At 62.7% G+C, this 17,945-nt stretch overlaps 1 protein-coding gene across 1 annotated transcript; it reads left to right on the forward strand.

Moving 5' to 3' along the window:
- The first annotated feature begins 854 nt into the window (after positions 1–854).
- On the forward strand, positions 855–16,434 carry PPP1R9B (protein phosphatase 1 regulatory subunit 9B). The gene is made up of 10 exons (XM_060646355.3): positions 855–2,767; positions 6,542–6,674; positions 7,949–8,069; positions 9,982–10,086; positions 11,386–11,521; positions 12,147–12,299; positions 12,418–12,471; positions 13,948–14,177; positions 14,546–14,642; positions 14,830–16,434. Exons 1-10 carry the CDS (start codon positions 1,385–1,387, stop codon positions 14,881–14,883), a joined length of 2,466 nt encoding a protein of 821 aa, XP_060502338.1. The 5' UTR covers positions 855–1,384; the 3' UTR covers positions 14,884–16,434.
- Positions 16,435–17,945: the final 1,511 nt, after the last annotated feature.

The raw sequence follows: 17,945 nt of genomic DNA on the forward strand, positions 1-17,945 counted from the left end.
GGCCCCAGGCCTCCAGAATTCCTCCTCCCAAACTCCTTCTTGTTTGAGAGGCAAGAGTGCCCTAGCAGGGGCTTGAAGACACGGATTCCGCCCCCTCTCTTGCAGCCTGGGTGCTGGGCAGGCTGACACCCCTTTCAGACTTCCAAAGGGCAAAGGCCAGCTTTGGGCTGCCACCTGGGCCATGAGGACCATTTCCTTTCTCCTTTCCTCCTCCACCACAAAGCCAGCAACACTGGACCCAGCTTTCACACCTGAGAGAGCGCAAACGGTTCTACACGAGAATTTGTGAAAATGCAGATTCCTGCGCCGGCCTCTGAGATTCTGTTTCACAAAGTTTGGAGGAGGGCCCAGAAATCTGAATTTAAAAAAAAGAAAAAATTTAAGTGCCCATAGATTTTGATGCTGATGGTCTTGAACCATACTGGGGAACTCCAAATACCATGAAGGATCCTTTGCCCCGCCCCACTAATCTCCCCTCACGTTTGGAATGGAGAGGGGACCGCACAGAGACCACTGGGGCTGGTTTGCCTCCCCGCACCCAATATTTGGTGGGGTTGTGCTTCTGAGGGTCGTGCTAAGCCGCAATCAGAGGTTGGGATGGAAGGACCGGAGAGGACAGGCCGAGAACTGGGGTCAGCGTCAGGCGGTCGGCGAGGGACCGGCAGGGGAGGGGATACGTTCGGGAGGAGGGGAAGGGGAGGGCTCACAGACTCCGGCCCCGGAAATCCGATCCCTTTAGGACCCAGAGGTGCCAGTCCCCCAGCGGCGGCGGCGAGAAGGGCAGCCGCTCGGTCTCGGGCAGCCGCCGCTCGGGCAGAGCCAGAGAAAGACCGAGGCTCGGGGCGCGGGGGGGAGGGAGGGAGGGAGGGTGGCGCGGCGGCGGAGCGGCCCGGGCCGGCCGAGCAGCCATGGGCGCCGGGGTGCCGGGCCCCCCGAGAGCCGAGGCCCCCGGCCGGGGTGGGGGACGCCCGGGCTGCCAGCCCCGCTGACACCGCCTCGGACGATGTGAGCCGGCGCCTCCGCCGCTGCTTCGCGGGCAGGGCGCGCGGTCCCACCGGCCCCGGCCGCCGCTTTTCTAATTTGGGTGGGGGCGACCGTAGCAGGCCGCTCTCTCGGGCTTTGAAAGAGGGGCTGGCTGTCTGTGGCAGCTGGATTGGGGGAGGCGACCCACACAGGGCGCTCGGAGATTTTTTTTTTCCTTTTTTTTTTTTTTTCTTCAAGCGGGGTTAACTGTTTTTGGCAGCTTGGTTTGGGGGGAGCCTAAAAAAGGCCTTCCGGGGTTTCTTTTCTCGGGGGGGAGGGGGGCGGTGGTCCCGACTTGGCCAGCCGCCTGTTGGAGGGGGGGAGCGGGAAGCGAGGGGATGCGCCCCCGTCTCCCCCCACCATGATGAAGACGGAGCCGCGGGGGCCCGGGGGTCCCCTCCGGAGCGCCTCCCCGCACCGCAGCGCCTACGAGGCGGGCATCCAGGCGCTGAAGCCGCCGGACGCGCCCGGGCCCGACGAGGCACCCAAGGCGGCCCACCACAAGAAATATGGCTCCAACGTCCACCGCATCAAAAGTATGTTCCTGCAGATGGGCACGACGGCGGGGCCGCCGGGCGAGGCGGGCGGCGGCGCGGGCCCCACCGAGGCCCCGCGGGCGCCCGAGCGCGGCGTGCGCCTGTCGCTGCCGCGGGCCAGCAGCCTGAACGAGAACGTGGACCACAGCGCCCTGCTCAAGCTGGGCACCAGCGTGTCGGAGCGCGTGAGCCGCTTCGACTCCAAGCCCGCGCCCTCGGCGCAGCCCGCGCCGCCGCCGCACCCGCCGTCCCGGCTGCAGGAGACGCGGAAGCTGTTCGAACGGAGCGTCCCGGCGGCCGCGGGCGGCGACAAGGAGGCCGTGGCGCGGCGGCTGCTGAGGCAGGAGCGCGCCGGCCTGCAGGACCGGAAGCTGGACGTCGTGGTGCGCTTCAACGGCAGCACCGAGGCGCTGGACAAGCTGGACGCCGACGCCGTGTCGCCGACGGTCAGCCAGCTCAGCGCCGTTTTCGAGAAGGCCGACTCGAGGACCGGCCTCCACCGTGGGCCCGGGCTCCCCAGGGCCGCGGCCGCCGGGGTTCCCCAGGTCAACTCGAAGCTGGTCAGTAAGCGGTCCCGGGTGTTCCAGCAGCCGCCGCCGCCGCCGCCGCCCGCCCCGTCGGGGGATGCACCGGCCGAGAAGGAACGCGGCCCTGGAGGGCAGCAGCCTCCGCAGCACCGAGTGGCCCCTGCCCGGCCGCCCCCCAAGCCCCGGGAGGTGCGCAAGATTAAGCCCGTGGAGGTGGAGGAGAGCGGGGAGTCGGAGGCCGAGGCGGCGCCCGGGGAGGTGATTCAGGCGGAGGTGACGGTCCACGCGGCCCTGGAGAATGGCAGCACCTTGGCAACCACAGCCAGCCCCGCGCCCGAGGAGCAGAAGAAGGCCCAGGCGGCCCCGGAGGAGGCCGCGGCGACCGTGGCTGCGCCTGAAAGAGGGGTGGGCAACGGCCGGGCCCCGGACGTGGCCCCCGAGGAGGCGGATGAGTCCAAGAAGGAGGACTTCTCGGAGGCAGACTTGGTGGACGTGAGCGCCTACAGTGGGCTGGGGGAGGACTCTGGGGGCAGTGCCCTGGAGGAGGACGACGAAGAAGACGAGGAGGATGGGGAGCCCCCTTACGAGCCCGAGTCGGGGTGCGTGGAGATCCCGGGGCTCTCGGAAGAAGAGGACCCGGCCCCGAGCCGGAAGATCCATTTCAGCACGGCGCCCATCCAAGTAAGTGAGCCCCCCTCCCGCCCCCGCGCCGCCCCTGCCACGTGCACGCCGTCGCCCCCGCCTCGCCAAGCCGGGTTTGGCAGGCTGAGTCAGCCCCTGCCACCCAGCCCCCTTCCCAGAAGTTACCACCCTGAGGGGGGCGTGGGGGAGTTCCAGCTGTTTGTCAGAGGGGCACGATTTTCAGGCCTGAGACAGGGCGGCCTGCCCCGACCTGCCCTCAGGTTCCTCTGCCTGCTACCTCGCCCAGGCTCCGCCGCACCCGCATCCTGGGACACCTGCTTTCCCTTCCTCTCCCAGACACGCTTCCTCCGGAGGCTGCCTGAGGCTGGGACTTGGGTGGTGGGGAGGTGTGCGTGTGTGTGTGTGTCCTCAGGAGACCCTCCCCACATCGGTCCTTACTCCACTCTGGGCGGGAGAGGTGGGGGGAGCTTAGAAACACCCCCCTCCCCACCCCCACTTTTCCCCTATAGAGGAGGGAGGAGCCAAGAACTTCCTAAAACGAAGGTGTAGGGGACCGCAGCCCTTCATCCTGTCTGTAGCCCCCACCCCAAGTTTGCAGAAGTGAAAGAGGGAAGCAGGTCTATGAGGGTGAGCTGGGCCGGGCCCATGTGACTGGGGGTGGGGGAAAGGCCTGGCGCTGGGGCCCTGTTTCCTGGGGTCGGTGCTGGGCCATCTGGGGAGGTGGAGGTGTTGGGCTCCACAGGGAGCAGGCACCTTGCCTGGCCCATGAGGGGGCTGGGCCTTGGACTAGGCACGAAGAGAGGGGGCGGGGCTGGGAAAGCCCCCAGGATGCCTGGCAGCTGCCCACATGCCTTTGCTCTTGGCTGCTCAGTAGGACAGACTCTCATGGCCTTGGCAAACTCCCAGTGCTCTTGCCACATTCTTTGGGTGCCCTAAAAGAGGGATGGGAGCTGCCCCTTTTGGGGGTCTCAGTCCACCCCCCCACTTCCCCACCATCGCTCTTGGTGATTGATTTGTGGCTTGTGCCAGTGCCCTGAGCTCCTCAGAACAGTGCCGACGGGGTCTGGGTAGGGGGACATCCCTGGGAAGAATTAAGAGTCCCAGGTCACCACCCCCCACTTCCTGCCACCCTCCAATCTTGGCTAGCACATCCAGTCTAGATGGCCCTTTCTCACCACCCCAGGCTCAGCTGTGCCCAGCACCAGGTCTGCTGCAGGGGGGTGTCCGGGCCCCTGGACTCTCCTAGGCCTGGACCCTGCCTTTACCCCTCCCCTGCCAAACCCTCATCTGTTTGCTTGAAGTTTCCATAACTGCTCTTGGACACTGAAGCTGCCCAGGTTCCCTCCCACCCCTCCTAACGACGGCTGCCCCTCTCCCACCTCCCCGCTCCCACCCCAGCGGAGGCCTGAAAGGTGCCACTCCAGCCACGCCATCCCTCCCCCATCTGGGGCTGCGACCTTACGTGTCCTTTCCCAGCCCTCCCCCTCCTGAGGGCGACAGGATCCTGGATGGTCTGGAAGGAAGATTATGGTGTTTCTTGGGACCCGAGGAGGAGGTGGGGACCACGGAGGGAGTCAGGACCCTCCCATCCCCAACCAGTTCTCTGAGTGGCCTGATCCCTTCAGAGGTGGAGTTTGGTTTTTCAGTCCTGGGCCTCTGACTGTCTATATTTGACACGTTACCCTGATTTTTGGGTAAAAAATAGCGCGTGATTTGGAGCAGTGTTTCCCGACTCCCTGGTGACCGTCGCTCGCAGGAGTGTGGGAGCCAGTGGTCTGTGGCGCTGCCTTGGTATGTGTGACTTTTGACCTTGCTGGGGATTTCCTCCTCCCCACCCTGGGCAGTGGGTCCCTGTTTTTCCCCTTTCCCTGCCCCCACTCTGCACTGACACTGATTGGAGGGTCTTGTGTCCTACCGATGACCCGGTTGTTGCCTCTACGGAGGCTTCTGCTGAGGACAGAGAGCCCGATTCCACATGCTCGGTTGGGGGCGGGGGACTGGGCCTTCTGATAGGCTCGGCACATCTTGGTGGGCAATGTGAGAGGGGGCCTGGGGCCTGGGGTGAGGGTCAAGGGACTCGTGCAAAAGTGGGCCAAAGCCGATTTGCGAGGCCCCGGGGGCATGAGTGCAACGGGGACAAAGTCACAGGTGACCCACCTGCCAGGGCCCACCGGGTGGAGTCTCATCCTGCCCGGCCACTGGCCAACCCGAGTGACCTTAGCGGCAGACCTGGCATCTTATTCTATCTGCAGACTGGGTGGCCCCTCCCTCCAGGGGGCTTGGAGGCCAGCGGCCAGATGTCAGGGGGCCACTGCACAATTGACGATGAGCTTTAAGGGCCTGAGCTCGAGTTTCTCTGATGCAGCGAAATCGAGGGGAGTGAGTTAAGTGACCACATAGGCCCCTCCCAGCTGCACTTCTAATCCTATGAAACCCCACCGTGGGAGCGAGGCTCCGGTGGGGAGTGGAGGATGACACCGAGCGAGCCCGAACAAAGGCTGGGACACAAGTCTACTGCCCGCCAGGGTGCCCCTGGGCCTGCTCCTGGAGGAGAGAGGGCCCCGGCAGGGGCCTCGGGGGACACGGTGCTCCACTCCAGCTGCTCAGGCCTCAGGCCCAGCCGTCGGATAGAGCTGCTCCCACCCTTCCTCGCCCCCGCTTAGCTCCAAGTGGTGCCAACCTGTCGCTGCAGGCAACGAAGCATGAACGCGTCATGGTACCCCAAATGGTGCTCATTAACCTCCCACTGGGGGTACCCCCGCCTGGACCCAGAATTAGGCACTCCCACAGAGCCCCTGCCCTAGCTTCTCTGTTCTCTGGGGGAGGGTCGGAATTCTCCTTCTCACAGAGAGCCACAGGAAGGAGACAGCAGAGGGTACAGGGGCCGACAAGGTAGGGCTGGCCTTGGGGCCTCCCTGCAGGCTGGGCTCACTGTGGACCACGTCAGAGAGGCTGCTGCCTGCCCGGGCTCCTTGCTGTCACCAGGGCCCCGAGCCTCTGGCCTGGGCCTCCTAGTGCACTGGGAATAAGGGGGACGCCTCAGAGCTGCTTCTCTGGAGGGAAACTGAGGCCTGGCCATGCAGGCAAGGCCACGTGGGCCTGGCGTTCTTCCCCTCACCCTCCCTACCTCCCGTCACCTGAGGGGCACCTCAAGTAGAGTGCTGGCCTTTCTCCATGGGGCTGGGGTGATCCTGCCTGCCTCCCTCCCCCACCCCAGCCTCAACTTCAAGTTCAGGTCAGCTGGGGCCTGGGGTCCTGGGTGCCTCTCTGTCCCATTCTCTCCTCCTCCCTCCCCTCTTCCTGCGTCTCACACCTGCTCCCCCCTCTCTCCCCATCTGGCATCCTCCGGGATCTTCTCCATTCTTACTCCCCTCCTCCGCTTCCCCTCTGCTCCTGCTCAGCCTGTTCTTTCGACTCTCCCGGACTCTCCCACCGCCGTCTGTGTCTGCCCCTGTCTGGCTCTCTGGGTCCTCCTGTGTCTCTTTCTGCCCCAGTCTGTTGGTCTGCCTCTGACCTGGACACCTGGCTTCCTGAGTCTGACGGTTTCTCCAGGGTTGCCCTTCCTTTCCTTCCACAGCAGCCATGCTCATGCCCAGCTGGGGCTGTAGGAGAGAGTGACGGTGTGGATGGGGCGACGACATCCCTTTGTCTCTCGCCCCGTGGACTGAAGCGCTAGCAGGCCCTTCCCTCCGAGCTGGGGTCATCTTGGGGCTGGGGGAGGCCTGGAGCAGGCCAACGGGTGGCCTCAGCCGGCCCTGGCGGCCTCTCCGCACCAGCTCTGCCCTTGCCCTCTGACGAGCGGCCCCTCTGCAGGTGTTCAGTACCTACTCCAACGAGGACTACGACCGGCGCAACGAGGACGTGGATCCCATGGCCGCCTCCGCTGAGTACGAGCTAGAGAAGCGGGTAGAGAGGCTGGAGCTGTTCCCTGTGGAGCTGGAGAAGGGTGAGACACGGCCGCGGGGTGGGGGTGGGGGGTCTCTCCTCTGGCGCCAGCTCTGCCCTGGGCCCTGGCGTGGGGTGGGGGGGGGTGCTTCCTTGGGGACTTTGGTGTCTACCCTGCCTGGGCCCCTGCCAGCGCCCCCAGCCACACGGACTCCATTGCGGCCAGAGCTCCCACCACCGACCCTGTCCTGCCCCCTCTGTGCTCACTCAGCCCAGCTGCCAGGTCCCCGGGGGGCGCTGGGGGCTGGGCTCTGGGCTCTGTGTGGGCCTCGCGCTGGTGGGAAGCCAGCACTGATGGGACACTCCCAGCCAACTGTGTCCTCACAGGCTGTCATGGGTGCTGGGCAGGGATGGGAGGGGCCGCCGTAACAGCATGTAGGCTCAGGTCAGTGGGGTCCCCGAGGAAGGAATGCTTGCATTGAGTTCTGAAGGTGGAGGTGGGGGGGGGGGGGTGGAACTCAGGAGAGGTTGCGGGAAAGAGAAAAGAGAGACTCGGCTAGATTTTGATCACGAGGGCAAGGGGGGTATGTGGGGCCTCATAGACCACGTGGAGGACAGGTGGTCCCCGTGGATGGACCGGGAAACCGTGGCAGGGCATGGGAAAGGTATTTTAGAAAGACCACCGCAGGCTGTGCTGTGGGGAGAAGGGTCATAAGTGGATGGGGAGAGACCACAGTGGTGTGGACCAGACGATGGCTGTGTGGGAAGTGGGTGCACTGGAGAGATCCTTGCGAGGCAGAATCTGCAGGATCTGGAGGCTATTTGGCCCGGGCTGAGGCCGTGATGGGGGAGGGAGGAATCCAGGTGACTCCCAGGCCCCAGGAGGGAGTGGCAGACGGGAAGAGCCTGTTTGTGGGGGAAGATAAGAGTTTGGATGTCAGAGGCCCGTGAGACAGGAGGGGGGGCAGCTGCGCCCATCCCTCTGCACCCCTCATCTGCGTGCAGAGTCGTCTCTGGCCCACCCCCCGGGCCACCCTCGGCCTGCCCTGCTGCCCAGTGGTTCTTGGGGGTGGAGAGCACAGAGCAGGGAGTGACCCACGAGCCTCCTGGTTGGCTTGACAAAGAGAGGGGAGAGAACGGTGTCCCTTCCCCAGTTGCGGACATCCCCTGAGTGCGGGGCCTGCTGCTCGAGGTCGGGCTGTGCCCTGGGGTGAGGTTGGAGATTGGGGTGGGGGGGACATCTCTTTCTCTCTGTCCCCCTGCAAGCCCTGGCTGGAACGCCTCACCCCACCCCCACCTCCCAACACCAGCCTCTCACGACTTTTTGCTCCACAGACTCTGAGGGCCTGGGCATCAGCATCATCGGTATGGGGGCCGGGGCGGACATGGGCCTGGAGAAGCTGGGCATCTTCGTGAAGACCGTGACCGAGGGTGGTGCAGCCCATCGGGACGGCAGGTACCGCCTCCCCCTCCCCCACTGGCTGCCAGCCGCCGGGCGGGCCACTGTCTGTGTGGGGCTCAGGTATTCCTGGAGCCTTACCGTGCTCGGTGCTGGTCCAGGGGGTACAGCGCCGAACACAACTGATGGGACCCCTGCCCTCAAGGCACTTACATTCTTTGGAGGGGGGCTGCGCGGAGGCATCGCACGTCCCGGCTTTCGGTGTGTGTTGGGCTGCGGTAGGGAGAGCACAGGCGTGGAGGTTGTGTTCCTGGCGGAGACCTCTGAGCTTTTTGATTTTCACTTAGCAAATACCGAGTCTCTGGCTCTGTGGGCGGGGCTGGAGCCAGCCCTGGGGAGTCAGTGATGAGGGCCTTGCCCTCAAGAAGCATGTGGTATGTTGAGGCAGACGGGCATCCAAGTGGACGCACAGAAACCACGGGAAAAGTAGCACAGGGGTGCCACGAAGGCATCAAAAGGAGGACTTGTTCTCTCTGGCTCGCAGGGAAGGCTTCCTGGAGGAAGTGACGTTGGAGCTGAGACCTGAAGGATGAGCAGGAGTTAGCCAGGCTGAGGGAGTAGAATGTGCGGCAGGTTCCAGGAAGGGGACTGAAAGCAGGCGGGTGTGGCGGGAGCATAGCAAGCAAGGGGGATCCAGGTGCGTGGTGTGGCTAGAAAGACTGGTGGGCCGTGCCTGGAGGGGAGACGCTCCTTGTGTGCGTGCGTGTGCATGTGTGCGCATGGGTGCTCTGCTTGGCGTCTGAGGCTGGAGGGGTCAGAAGGTTCAGGGAGGGCCTCCTGGAGCCCCAGGCGGCCCAGTGACCCCACTGTGGGCCCCTCCACTGTGTGTGTGTATCGCAGGGGGGAAGTGGGACGGGCTTTAGGGCGTCCCTGGGGTTGTCGGAAGTTGGAGGTTGATAATCAGGGGTGCCTTGTGGTGGTACCTCCCAACCCGGACCCCCTCGGTGTGACAGAGGTGAATGGGTGTCCCTGTGAGGGCCGGGTGACTTGGGGTCATGTTGCTGGAACTTGGGTTGCCTCATTCAGGGTGCTGCTGCCTGCTGTGGCCCTGGGGGCTCGGGGGGCAGACAAAAGGAAGGTGACGGCCTCCGCCCTTTCCCTTACCCCCTCATTTGAATTTCCAGAGCCTTCCCTGGTGGTGGTGATGTGGGAAGTGTGCGCCCACGTTGAGAGTGTGGCCACACCTGGGGCGTGCGGGGGTGAGCTCTTCACAATAGGCCATTTCCTCCATTTCCGCATAGGAGGCCGGGGAGAAGGCCTGGAGCTTGCAGGGAGGTGGGAGTGGAGGAAGGAGGTGGCCAAGGGTCCCGCCAGTCCCTTCGTCCCCCTCGGCAGGCTGGGCCGGACACCCTGGTCTCTCTCCTTGTGCCAAGAAGCAGGGCCCCTCGTGCCACACCGAGAACGTGGTGGGGGCTGTGTCCCCGTATGAGGGTGCCGTGAGCCTACGGGCCAGCACGTGAGCGCCGCAGTTTGCTCCGCTACATGGGTCCCGGGCATTTGGGAGCCACTCGGCAGACCCGGGTCTGTAGACGTGGACTTAGAAGCGGACCGTGTGTCGCCTGTGCTTCGGGCCCCCGCCGGCGTCCATGGTGGTAACGAACTCTGGATGCTCTATACCCGCTCTGTCGGGTGTGACGGAGGAGGGACAGGGGTGTGATTGTCGCAGGACATGTGCCTGCCACCACTCCTGGTCCTGCGTGCCCGTGTCTGCTTTGCCTGCCCGGGTCTCCCTGCCCGCTGGTGAGTCTGGGGCGATACGGGATGCTCTGGCCTCATGCGTTTTATCCAAGTAGACAAAGTACCAGGGCCCAGCGGGGACTGAGCCTCGAGTTTCGGATGGGAGGGGGACCGCCTCTACCTCAGCTCCGGTTCCCCGGTGACCCCCGCTGACCAGTGTGGCCTCTCCCAGGATCCAAGTGAATGATCTCCTTGTGGAGGTGGATGGCACGAGTCTGGTGGGAGTGACCCAGAGCTTTGCAGCCTCCGTGCTCCGGAACACCAAGGGTCGAGTGCGGTAAGGGCCCAGAGCAGGGGGGGCTGGGTGGGGGTGGGGTGGGAGCGGACAGGAGGTTTGGCCCTCATCCCGGCACTCAGCCCACCTGGCCGTACCCAGGTAAGGTCTGGGCAGCCCCCGTTATTTTTTTTTTTTTTTTGAATTAAAGTTTATTTTTATTTATTTTGAGAGCGAGAGAGCAAGCGGGGGAGGGACAGAGAGAAAGAATCCCAAGCAGGCTCTGCCGTGTCCGTGCAGAGCCCGACGCAGGGCTCGAACTCACGGACCCTGAGATCGTGACCTGAGCCGACTCCAAGAGTCAGATGATTAACCGACCGACCGAGCCACTGGGCGGCTCACCACACAGAGGAGCTTTCATAGCCTCCCTCCCCGGAGGAATTGCTGTGCCCGTATCCCTACCCTACACCTGCCGTCCTCTCCCAAGCCCCTGAGTACTGCTGGCCACCCGCACAGACTTCAAGGCCCATGGCCCGCTGCACCTCCAAACTGGCCTCTTGGACTTATTCTTCCCCTGCTTGTCCGTGACTAACTCACCAAAGAACCAAGATGTGCAGGGAGAATGCCATCCAAATTGGGAGTCTCCCCCACCGGGCACCTACCGCATCCTTCTCTCTCACCCACTGTGTAATCCTGGCCGACTCTCCTCCCCGGGCCTGTCGGTGAAGGGAGCTGGGCTAGGAGCTCCTTACGTCCCTCTCTGGCATAACATTCGGGGACCACTCCCTGCCCCCTCCAAGAGGGGCACTGCCCCCAGGAAAGGGTGGTGGACAGAAACAGGATGTGGGTGGCCACGGAGAGGAGGGGCTGGTGCCTGGAAGTTCCACTACTTCCTCTCCATCCCAATCTCCACTCGCCATCGTCCCGCCCCTTCCTGAAGCTTGGGGGCTTGGAGCTCACACAAGGCACACCCCCACAGCCCCAGGGCAGGGGAGTGGGGAAGAGGGCTGCTGGGATGGGTCAGGGCCCGATTTCTCCCCCGGTGGTGGAGGAAGAGCGCCCTGCCCAGGCGGCTTCTGAACTCCTGTCCCCTGCAGCCCAGCAGGGGGTTTGGCTGACATCACCCCTCCCCCAAAACTGGCCGGGAGGGTTAGCGGGCCTTCTGCCTCTCTGGGGAAGGAAACCCAAGAAGGGCCCCCAGCTCCCCCATTCATTATTAACACTCCACGGCCTCTGGACTCAACCCTCTCATTTCACCTCCCTTGGGAGGGTCCGGGGGCGGAGGTGGTGCGCCAGCGGGGAGGATGGTGGCATCACCCAGTCGAAGACAGAGGCGAAGGCATGACGCTAGTGCCCCTGCAGATTTATGATTGGCCGGGAGCGGCCAGGCGAGCAGAGTGAGGTGGCCCAGCTAATTCAGCAGACCCTGGAACAGGAGCGATGGCAGCGGGAGATGATGGAGCAGAGATACGCCCAGTACGGGGAGGACGACGAGGAGGTAGGGACTGCCGGCCCGGCCGGTGGCATCATCGCCCCCTGGTGGCTGGATGGAGCATTACAACCATCCTCTGTCCCTGCTTTCCCAGGCCTTGTGAAGAAGGCGGGTGTACACCAGTCCCTATCCTGGGGGAGTCCCCAGACTGAGGGAGGACATGCAGACCCTTCCTTCAAAGAACACTTAGTCTTCTGGAAGGGGTCACACTTTCTGTCTTCAGAGACCCTTCCTGCTCCTACAAGGAAAACACAGTTCCCTCAAAGAGTCCCTACTCTGAGGGGAAGGCATACATAGCCTCTACCCTCAGGGGACCTAATCTAAGGAAGGAGAAGGGGTTCCAGACCTCAGGGGACCCGTGGCATGAAGGGAAAAGCACAGGCTGTTTCTTCAGGGGTCCCAGTCTTACAGGGGAACTACCTGGGCCTTCAGGGGACTCCCCAGGCTGCTGGGGGCAGACGCAAACCACGCCCACTGGCGTAGCCCCAGTCTGATGGGGGAGGCATGAACCACACCCCCGGGTAGCTCCCCAGTCTGACTTGGGCAGACCGTTGCCAGTCTAAGCCCCGCTCATCAGAGCTGAGGGAGGCCGGGGTGGACAGGGTGTGCAGTCGCCTCTCTCCCTTCGCAGACAGGAGAATATGCCACCGACGAGGATGAGGAGCTGAGCCCCACGTTCCCAGGGGGCGAGATGGCCATCGAGGTGTTCGAGCTGGCGGAAAACGAGGACGCCTTGTCCCCCGTGGACATGGAGCCCGAGAAGCTGGTGCACAAGTTCAAGGAGGTGGGAAGGGGGGGGGGGCGGTCCCTGGGCTGGTGGCGGGCAAAGGCAGGCCATTATCCCTCCCAACAGCACGGCCAACTCCAGCCGGAGCTGAGCGTCTGCCTCTCTGCCCCCACAGCTCCAGATCAAGCACGCTGTGACTGAGGCAGAGATCCAGCAGCTAAAAAGGAAGGTAAGAGCATGGCAGGGGGAGTGGGGTCACTCACCGAGATCTCTAGGGACGCCCACTCGGTGTGGACATCGAGACACTGGACTCGGGCTTCACGTGACCGTATACGCAGGTGCGTCAGCCTGCATAGGTACACCCTCGGCATCCGTCTGCCGAGACACAGAGGCACGACCCTCCCTCGGGAAGAGGGTCACAGGACACATGCATTCTCGCAGAGGGGCTGATGTTGCAGGCTGGCAAGCCAATTAGAGGCCCTGGTGGTGTCCTTGGGGGCGTGGTGACCAGGGCTGCCCAGAGTGCCGGCAGAGGATATGGATAGGAAGGACGGGTTGGGGCTGCATTTCTGAGGTGGAGTTGATGGGCCACACCCCATGCAGAGCATGAAAGCGAGTCAAAGGTCTGTTCGTGCTTTCAATCTGTAAAAGCCTATAAGGCACCTTCTAAGTGCCCAGCACTGTTCCGGTCCCCGTGGTGGGCAGAAGCAGATTTGATGCCTGCCCTTGTGCACAGTGACGTCTGTGTCCTTACCAACTGACACGGGGCTCTGTAGGAGGAGAGTACAGGGGTGCCGAGCACCTAGAGCAGGGGAACCTGATCCAGCCCGAGTGTGTGTAGGGGGGGGTGGGTGTGGGGGGCAGAGCTGTTGGAGGGAATCACAGGAGACTTCTCTGGGGAAGTGACACACTGAGCAGAGAGCCGACGAGTCAGCTAGGGGGAGATAATGGGGCAAGGGGGAGAGGAGGTGGCGGGGGGGCATTCTAGGCAGAGGGAACGGCACGGGCGAGGGCCCTGTGGCAAGAGGGAACGTGGCAAGTCTGAGGATCTCCAAGAAGGCCCATGCGGCTGGGGTACGGACAGCAGGTGGCGTTTGCCACCAGCAAGGCTGGAGGGGGAGGCAGGGGCTTGAGGCTGAGCGCTGGAGTGGCAGTGAGACCGCGGAAAGGAGGACTAGATTTGTGCGGGTGGGGTGACTGTGAGAAGCGGGAGACAAGGTGGCAGAGGAGCCGGGATTGTTCAGGAAGCCACTGAAGCAGGGACTGGTCAGCAGGGCCAGAGCTGTGGAGGGGACAGAGGGCGATGGCAACCCTCACCTGCCCTGCTCTTTTACACCTACCCTCTTCCTGTGGCCCTGTGAGCTTGGCAAGGCAGGAAGCAGTCCCATTTCACAGATGGGAGGCCGGAGGCTTAAGACAGAAGTTGCCTTGCCGCAGGTCATAGAGCTGGTCAGTGACTGACCCGGGCCTCTGGCCCGCGAGGCGCATGCACGGCGCAGGGGCCCTGGTTGGGGGCTCTGAGGCTGAGCTCCGCCTCTCCCCACTCCAGGCTCTGGTTCTCAGGCTGGGCCAAGGAGAGTTACTAGTTGGGGGGCAGCGGGCTCCACACCTGCAGGCATCCTCCAGAGACTGGCCCCGGGGCCAGGATGGGGGCGCTCCTCGGCTGCCTCTGGCCCGCGCCAATCCATGGCTGCTCCTTCCTCAGCTACAGAGCCTGGAGCAGGAGAAGGGGCGGTGGCGGGTGGAGAAGGCCCAGCTGGAGCAGAGCGTGGAGGAGAACAAGGAGCGCATGGAGAAGCTGGAGGGCTACTGGGGGGAGGCCCAGAGCCTGTGCCAGGCTGTGGACGAGCACCTGCGGGAGACCCAGGCCCAGTACCAGGCCCTGGAGCGCAAGTACAGCAAGGCCAAACGCCTCATCAAAGACTACCAGCAGAAGTACGTGGCCGGGGCACTAGGAGCAGGGGGTGGGGGTGGGGGGCAGGTCCTGGCCCAGGGTGGACTGAGAGAGGCCTCTGGTGGTAGAACCTCCCCACCGCCACCTGAGTAGAGAGGCAAAGAGCACAGAAGTTGGAGGGCGCCCTGGTGAGGGTGCCTGAGCCCAGGATGACTGGCCACCGGGGCCAGCACAGGCCCCAGAAGCTTTGGAAAGACCTGGGGCCTCCCGACCTAAGAACAGGGGGAGAGAGAGAGAGAGCGAGAGCTGCTCAGGTGGGGCTAAGGACAGGGCTGAGGGCCCTGAGACTCCTTGGATGGCAGTCAGACCACACACCCTCACCCATGGGCTGCCCCCTGCTGACCCCTAGGGAGATCGAGTTCCTGAAAAAGGAGACCGCACAGCGCCGGGTTCTGGAAGAGTCAGAGCTGGCTAGGAAGGAGGAAATGGACAAGCTCCTGGACAAGGTAGGCCCAGGGGTGCGCTGGGGGAGGGGACAGCAGGTAGACCCCTCCTCTCAGGCTCCCTGTAGATCCTGGAGGGAGACAGAGAGAGTCGTGTTGCTGGCTCGGGGTCCTGCCACCACCAGGGTGGGCAGAGGGGCAGGGCCTGTGCCTGGTATCAGGCCTGACCCCTCTCCCTTTTGTTTGCCAGATCTCAGAACTGGAAGGGAACCTGCAATCACTGAGGAATTCCAACTCTACTTAACAGGAATCACTCCTTGACGGGACAATAATTAATCCCCTCCCATTGTCCTCCCTCCCCTGTCCTCAATACTTCACCCCGCCCCCTACCAGCCTGGGGACAGGTGCCCCGACTCCCCCACCCTCCGCCCCACCTCCCCCAGCTTCAGGGACCAGAGGGCCTGGGCAGACAGAGGTGGCTGGAAGAACGGCCTCCTGCTCGCCCTGCGGGGCTGAGGCACGGAGGCCCAGGGATGCCGAGGGTTTGGCCTGGGTGGTGGATGGACACAAGGACCTGCAGACCATACTGCCAGACTTTACAACCTCCAGCCTTTGTCTCTGGACTGGAATGGGGCTGGGGGCTCTCCCAGCATCTCACCACCTGGAGGCTGCTCCCTGCCCACGGGGCTCCTACGTGGCCCCTGGGCCTCTTGACTTGAGATTCTACCTTCTTGGCCCCTTTCCCCATCCCCCATCATTGTGCTGTCTCTGTTGCATTCTGACCCTCCTGCTGGGAGGGGTTGCCTCCACACCTCCTCCTCCCATCCTGGTCCCTCCTCCCAGGAGGGACAGAGTCCACCCTGGAGCCTGGAGGCTGGGACTGGGCCTGCACTGATTTCTCATGCATCCTTCGGGAAAAGGGGAGAGTCCAGGACACCTGGTCCCCAGCTCCCCCTTCCCTGGGGCAGCAGCCCTCAATTTTTCCTTGTGCCTCCCGACCCCCAGGTGCCAAATAGCCATAACCTCCTCCTGGAACTGTTCTGTGGCCTCTCTGGGCTCCGAGTTTCCTGGCCGAGCCTGGGAATGCCGGGGAGGAGAGGTCAGTTTAGGGGGCCTGGCTGCAGCTTAGGCAAGGCAAACATTTCCCACCCACCCACCAGAGAGCCAGGCCCTGCCCTGCCCAGGGCCACACCTGGAAGCCTTGTACTAACATCGCAAATTCCGCCTCGCTCCACCCACGCCCACAGTTTTCCAATGTTTTGACCGGAGGGCAAAATTTTACTACTACTCATCTTTTTGGAGACCAGGGCTGCCCTGCTGGCAGCCTGCTTTCTAAGTGAAATCCACTCCGTTTCCCCACTCTAACCCCAAATTGGGGATTGGACCAAGGGAGGTGAGACCCACCCCCACCCCCACCCCCAGGTCCCCTCCCCTTTTCAGGATCCACCTCTCATTCTGCCTCTTCCTCATGCCCCTGCCCCAGACTGGATTTTTGTTCATTTTTTAAAAACAGACAACCCCCATCACATCCGTTTGGGCTTCTCGACCCCTGTAAATAGACCACGCCATCGATCAGTATTTCTCGCCCCCCACCCCCCACCCCTTGCCCCCAGACGTGCCCCTACCCCCTGAAAGAGCTGGCTGTCTCAGTGCCCAGACCTACGCACTTCTTCGCCCCGGCAGATGGAGTGGGCGGGGCCGCGGGGCGCTTCCGGTTTCTCCAACCGGCACCGCCCCCGCCCCGCCCCCCCGCAGGACTGCGTCTCTGTATATAATATATATATGTATGTATTGTTCCCGGTTTTGTACGGACCATGCCCTCTGTCAAGTCGCCCCCATAAAAGCAGCCCCCAGAGCCTCGCTGACTGGTATCTTGTTTCGTGGGGGAGGGACAGGGTTGTCGGTCTGTGCCCCGTGGTCCCCTCCTACCCGTGCTGCCTCTGACCGTGAGGCTCCTTCTACAGAGATCCCATATATTCCCGCTTCCAGCAAATTCCTTGTCACCATTTCCTCCATCGGCACCCATACATTTTTACCCATTTCTCCTGGTCAGGCCTGGGGTTTCCAGAGAGTTCCTTAGGCCTATCGCATTTCCTCTTTTTAGGAGCCTTCTGAGTTCAGAGAATGGGTCAGATATGATATGGTCAGGCGAGGCGCAGGTCCCTCCCCTGAGAAGTCTAACCTGCTGGGGATACCCAGTCCCTACTCTCACAAGGCACCTTACCTGAGGTACCTGAAGGATCAAAGGTTTCCTAGAGGTGGGAGGGGACATGGCAGAGCAGTTTTGTCCCCCCGGGTGCTAGAAAATTTAAGTCGTTCTAGCCCCCAGCTCTGTGCCAACGTGTCTGATTGCTATAGAATGGGTCTGGCAGTCCAGATACCAGGGTTCTAGGATGAGATTTGGTGAAGTCCCAGAGAGTGGAGAGAGCAGGGGGGAGTAGGGCCAAGGCTGGGGTAGTCCCCAACACCAGCCTTAGCCTTGGTGTGGGCGCTGGTGCGTGTATATGTGAGAGAACAGAAGCACGAGGCACTTGTTGTGCTCAGTGGCCTGGCCCCCAAGGGGATTCTCATGTTCCCCTTTGCCTGAAGGAATGAAGTCCCAACATCAGGGCCCTTTAAGGTCACTTTGATGGGTCCCTGACAACACCCAAGATGACTGACCTCTACCAGAACCCCTGGTGGCAGTCAGCACCTGAGGCAGGCACTCCCTTGTGGAGGGTTTTGTCACACAAGTCTCATGTCAAGCCAAATTCTGGCTTCCCACTCCTTCCTCTCAAAAATCCTAGTTCTACACTTCAGGACCATAGAGCACCCATCCAGCCTGCCACCCACCTGGAGGGTACTTAGAAACCTGGGGATGGTGACCATGCCTCTCAAGTCATCTTCTCCAGGTAGATCATCCTTGGAGGATCCTTAGAATACTTCCGGGAAGAAAGATCCAGGTGCCCAAATCCCAAGATCAGAGACCACCAGACCACAAGGCCACAGGTCATGGCTCCAGAGATAGAGGTCACTGAGGCCCTGCTCAGGGAACCTAGCCAAGAAATCCCAAGAAGTGAAGTGGCCGGACCAACACGGGTGGGAAGGCAGACATGGGGTTGTGACACCTTCTGCTGGTCTGACTGGGGCTACGTGTATATGGTGGGCTCCCGGTGCCCCCATCTGTCCTGTGCATTGTGTGAGGGTCCTGCACACTGCATGTTCCAAAAGGTGGGCCAAGTGGTTCCCCATGTCTAAGCCTTGAGTGTGTCGTATGGCTGGGGCTGTTATGTGTGGCTTTGCTTTGAGTCTCTCAGCCCTAAGGTGTGACATAACCATGACGTATGTCCATGTTTGGGGCTATGTCAAGTGGCTATGGGCAGGCCT

The sequence above is a fragment of the Panthera onca genome, chromosome E1, assembly GCF_046562875.1.
Source record: "Panthera onca isolate mPanOnc1 chromosome E1, mPanOnc1 haplotype 2, whole genome shotgun sequence".
NCBI lineage: Eukaryota > Metazoa > Chordata > Mammalia > Carnivora > Felidae > Panthera > Panthera onca.

Bases quoted from the DNA above. Each gene is read 5' to 3' on its own strand.
- PPP1R9B (XM_060646355.3), top strand. From the start codon at position 1,385: ATGATGAAGACGGAGCCGCGGGGGCCCGGGGGTCCCCTCCGGAGCGCC. The intron at 12,472-13,947 runs GTAAGAGCATGG...CTCCTTCCTCAG, and splicing joins TCCAGCAGCTAAAAAGGAAG to CTACAGAGCCTGGAGCAGGA. The intron at 14,178-14,545 runs GTACGTGGCCGG...GCTGACCCCTAG, and splicing joins ATCAAAGACTACCAGCAGAA to GGAGATCGAGTTCCTGAAAA.